Genomic DNA, 4403 nt, shown 5'->3' on the forward strand with positions numbered 1-4403 from the left:
AGTTTTATTCCGCGAATATGATGGCTCTCCGTTGAATAGGAGCTCCCCTGTGATGCCACCATCAACGGACTTTACGCCTCGAACCCCGCATTCGTCGCAGTTTTCTGAGGGACTATTAGCTGGCCAGCGAACCAACACAGCACACGGGACGGCTGACAACAGGTCTCAGAATGTGGCATTCTCTTCTGGCCATTCGTCGAGCGCTACTCAAACGGACGCCGATGCCCAATTCAAGAAGCCATCTTGGCGTTCTACAAATACCACCAAAGTACTGGGCTGCGTGAGAGTTGAACCCACGAACCGATATAAAAATAGCTCCTCTCCTCAGCAAGCTTCTAAAATTGACGATTTCTTTCCGTATCTGTAACGCATTCTGCGTGTGAGGTTAGCCAGTAAACAGTGCGTTAGATTATTCTGTGGAGAATGGTCCGTGAATCATACGTTCATACGATGCCGCTGCAATTGCAACAATAAATCTTTATTCGCGAACATACAAATCACGAACTGTAAGCGTACAAGTTTTATGTTATTCTGCCAGCGTGCGTACTATCGCCCGCGCCCTCTTCAAGGGCTTATCAGTTAGATCATCAAAAGGTCATCGGAGCATCGACGGGTAACCTTGAGTGGTTGATGCGATTGCTATGCACTCGCACTTTGCTACGCATCACTCGATAGGGCAGTCCGTTCCAAACGCAGTCCGGAGTGGCTGTCCGACACGGTACGGTCAAAATGGGTCTCTTTCCATTCTCGTAAGTTTCAATTGCTCCAAAACCTCGAGTACACTGCTCAAGTTCATTTCCGAATCTATCCAAAACAGACCATTGGTTGTAGCGATTCTCCTTACGGCGAGTGTTCTGGGAGCCGTCCAAGTGTCCGTGCCGACACCGGAAATCGAATCAACGACTAACATCTGGAGCACGGAGGATGAAGATTTGGCCGACCGGAAGGTGGCAGAGTGTGTTGTGGAGGGTCAGCATCCGGCAATCGACTCGGCCCTCCTCCGTGGACACTGCCCACTGGCGGTGGAACAACTTCGCGTACCCGTTGGAGCACTTGCGGTGCAAGAGCAGGCATTCGCATCGTACACCAATCTAACCTCACTTCATTTGGACAACAACTGGCTGGCCGACGTACCGAAGAAGGCTCTCGCGGGTCTGCCTGCCCTGAAGTCGCTGTCAATTAGCGGCAATCGGTTGCCGTCCGTACGGAGCGACGTGTTCCTGGATGTGACACAGTTGGTGTGGCTGTCGTTGAGTGACAACGCCATAACGTTCATCCAGCCGGACTCACTGGAGGCACTGGAGAGCTTAACATTTCTCAATCTGAGCTGGAATCGGATCGCTACACTCGAAGGAAACTGGTTACAAGCGTTACATCGATTGCAGGTGCTCGATCTTAGCTACAACAACGTCGCCCAGCTGAAGCCAACCACATTCCATACGCTCGAGGCGTTAACGGAGCTACGTTTGAAGGGGAATCTTCTTCACACCTTGCACGGCAACACATTTGCGCCCTTACGTGAGCTACGCTGTCTTGATTTGGGTAGCAATTTTTTGACCACCCTTCCGCGACGTTTGCTGACATCGAACAGGAAACTGGAGGAGCTTCACCTACAACGGAACGGCCTAGAGAGCCTATCGGAGGACGCGTTTGTTGGGCTAGCGTTACTGGATCGTCTGGACTTGGATGAAAATCAACTAACGAACCTCGCCGGTGGTACGTTCCGCGATCAGGCTCGCTTCGCGCGGCTCAACCTGGAGATAAATCAACTGCAACTTCTTGACCTGAGCATGCTCAAAACTCCCGAAGTTTTGTTGCAAAATAACCGGTTGAGGGTGCTTAATGTAACGCGAACCGTAACCGAATCGATTGTGCAGAACTTGATGCTGTACGGCAATGAGATCACTTCGATCGATCAAGAGGCATTCCAAGGTCTGGCGTTACTGGAGGCTCTCTACCTGGACCACAATCGCATTACGGAACTGCCCGCTCTATTGTTTCGTTTCAACGAGCAGCTGCACCATGTAACGATCTCCCACAACCGGTTGACGGTTCTGAAGACCAACACCTTTGCCGGCCTCGCACGGCTCCACTCGGTTGATCTGTCACACAACGCACTGACCACGATCGAGGTGGCCACCTTCCACGGTTCCCCGGTGCGGTACCTCAACCTCAACGGCAACCATCTGAAGGCGCTCGACGAGAGGATCCTTTCAGGAACGACGCTCCACTATCTGCACGTCGATTCGAACGGTATCGATTCGTTGGCAAGCCTTCCCACAGCATTGCTGAACGAGTTGGTGGAGCTATCGATGAGGGACAATCGTATCGACACACTGCACGAACTTTGCGAGACCCGTAGCCTGCCTAAGCTGTCAACACTGGACTTGTCGAACAACTCGCTGCCTTCCGTTGGCGAGCGATGTCTGCGAAACATTGGAACACGAGCGGATCCAATTAGTGTAGCCCTCGCGGACAACAAGTTGGAAACAGTTCCAGGTTTTGTGGGGCGCATTCTGTCACTCGATCTAAGCCGCAACAACGTAACGCTCCACGATGGCTATCAGTTCCGTTGGTATCAGGGCACGGAAAAGTTGCTGCTTCGTGGAGCCGCCATCGGAAAGGTTCGAGCGGTTCAGTTCACATTTCTTGTTCACCTCAAGCACCTCGAGATTGGCTCGGAGAGGTTGGAAGAAATCGAAGGTGATGCATTTCACGGGCGGTTACTGGAGCATCTGACGATTTCGGGAACACCATTAAAAACGATGCCCAAAGCGTTGCTCGAAGGTCAACAGCGACTTCAAACGGTTTCGTTTGCCCACAACAGGCTCAACCGACTTGCTTCGGATACTTTCCTCGATTGTCAGCAGCTAACGAATATGGATCTGTCGTTCAACGAGCTCGAAGCTATCGATCCGTTGTGGTTCGTAGGATTGCTTCAGCTGAAAGTGGTTAACTTGGAACGCAACCGGCTCACGGTGGTACCGGCGCTCCCTGCAGAACTGTCGCTCGATTCACTCTCCTTGGCGAACAATAGAGTCTCCTCAATCTCCCCGCTGCGGGAAGCATCAATTCGAGCGTTAAACATATCGCATAACAATCTCACCCATCTTCCGGAGCTTTCCGAACGTACGACCCAGCTGGACGTATCGGGCAATGGTCTGAAACAGTTGACGATAGGGCCACACTGCCAGGTGTTGATTGCCAACTCCAATCAAATTCAATCGCTCCACTGGTTACCAATTGAGAGGAAATTTGAGCTACAACACTTGGAGGTTAGCGATAATTTGCTGACCGAAGTCGACGAGCGGCTGTTCGATTTGCGGCACCTCAGCACTGTCGATCTGGCCGAGAACCGATTAAGCAGCTTCCCATTCGCGGCGCTCCACAAGGCGAAGCACCTTCGGCTGGTGGATGTTTCGAGAAACAATATTCGCCGTTTGCCCGACAGTGGCGTGCCCCGCTTCAGGCTGGATGCGCTCGATTTATCCGAAAATCCGTTGGAGGCTCTGTCGGACTATTTCCTTAACGTTACGTCCATCCACGAGCTTAGGGTGAACTTGGTTAAATGAGCTTGAATTAATACTGAGCACCACGTGTCGTCATAATATAGTGTTAGTTGTTCGAAAAATAGAATAAATAAATAGACAAAAGGTTAAAGTAATTGAACGTTGTATTTGTCTACTTCATTGTTTTAATTTTCTATCTGTGTCATGTTACTTAGTACTCACAAAATTATGTTGCTGTTAGTTTATGATACTTTTCAAATCATATCCATGCATTTACTGCCTTCGTAATTATTTCAGTAACAGTAATGCAATAATGCATTAGTCAACTAAGACGAAATCGAAGGCCTCTAAATAAGCTGACTATTGTTAGTAACGGACGAAGAAAAAAATCTTCAATTAACTGTCACATAAATGATGATCAGAAATAAATCGCATCAATAAGAGTTCAAATATGCCAAAATTCTTAAAATATTGGACTCCCGACAGGGCATCATCTTGAGTGCCAACCTTTAAGTAAGTAATCTTTATAAATAAATAATAAATAAGTTAAAATAGATTGCTTAACAATTCAAAATATGCCACGTAGCGCGACGTGGACCCAGAGGATGGCTTTGCCAACTTTGGTCCGGACGGAACTTCCGGCCAACTGTCCGGCACTTAGCGGCGATTGAAGAACTTACGTAACACACCCTGCTTAGGATTCAGGCCGACGCCGTCGCCGCCATCGACCCCCGAGAGAGTGTCCTGGCCCGGGGGTCGCGCACCCCAAGCACTCACCATTCCGGCGTTCACCATTAGCAAGGATCCAGGGCGTGTGACAGTCCTTGGCCAGTGGCCGTGGCGTTCGTAAAGTTGCAAACTTCCATTACTATCAATCATTGGGCCGCGCCAGCA

General features: G+C 49.9%; 1 protein-coding gene across 1 annotated transcript; it reads left to right on the forward strand.

Moving 5' to 3' along the window:
* The first annotated feature begins 693 nt into the window (after positions 1-693).
* On the forward strand, positions 694-3644 carry LOC128268523 (chaoptin-like). The gene is made up of 2 exons (XM_053005645.1): positions 694-749; positions 818-3644. The coding sequence occupies exons 1-2, from the start codon at positions 730-732 to the stop codon at positions 3570-3572; spliced, it is 2775 nt and encodes a 924-aa protein (XP_052861605.1). The 5' UTR covers positions 694-729; the 3' UTR covers positions 3573-3644.
* The last annotated feature ends 759 nt before the right edge of the window (positions 3645-4403 follow it).

This window comes from Anopheles cruzii, chromosome 2 (assembly GCF_943734635.1).
Source record: "Anopheles cruzii chromosome 2, idAnoCruzAS_RS32_06, whole genome shotgun sequence".
Classification (NCBI taxonomy): Eukaryota; Metazoa; Arthropoda; class Insecta; order Diptera; family Culicidae; genus Anopheles; species Anopheles cruzii.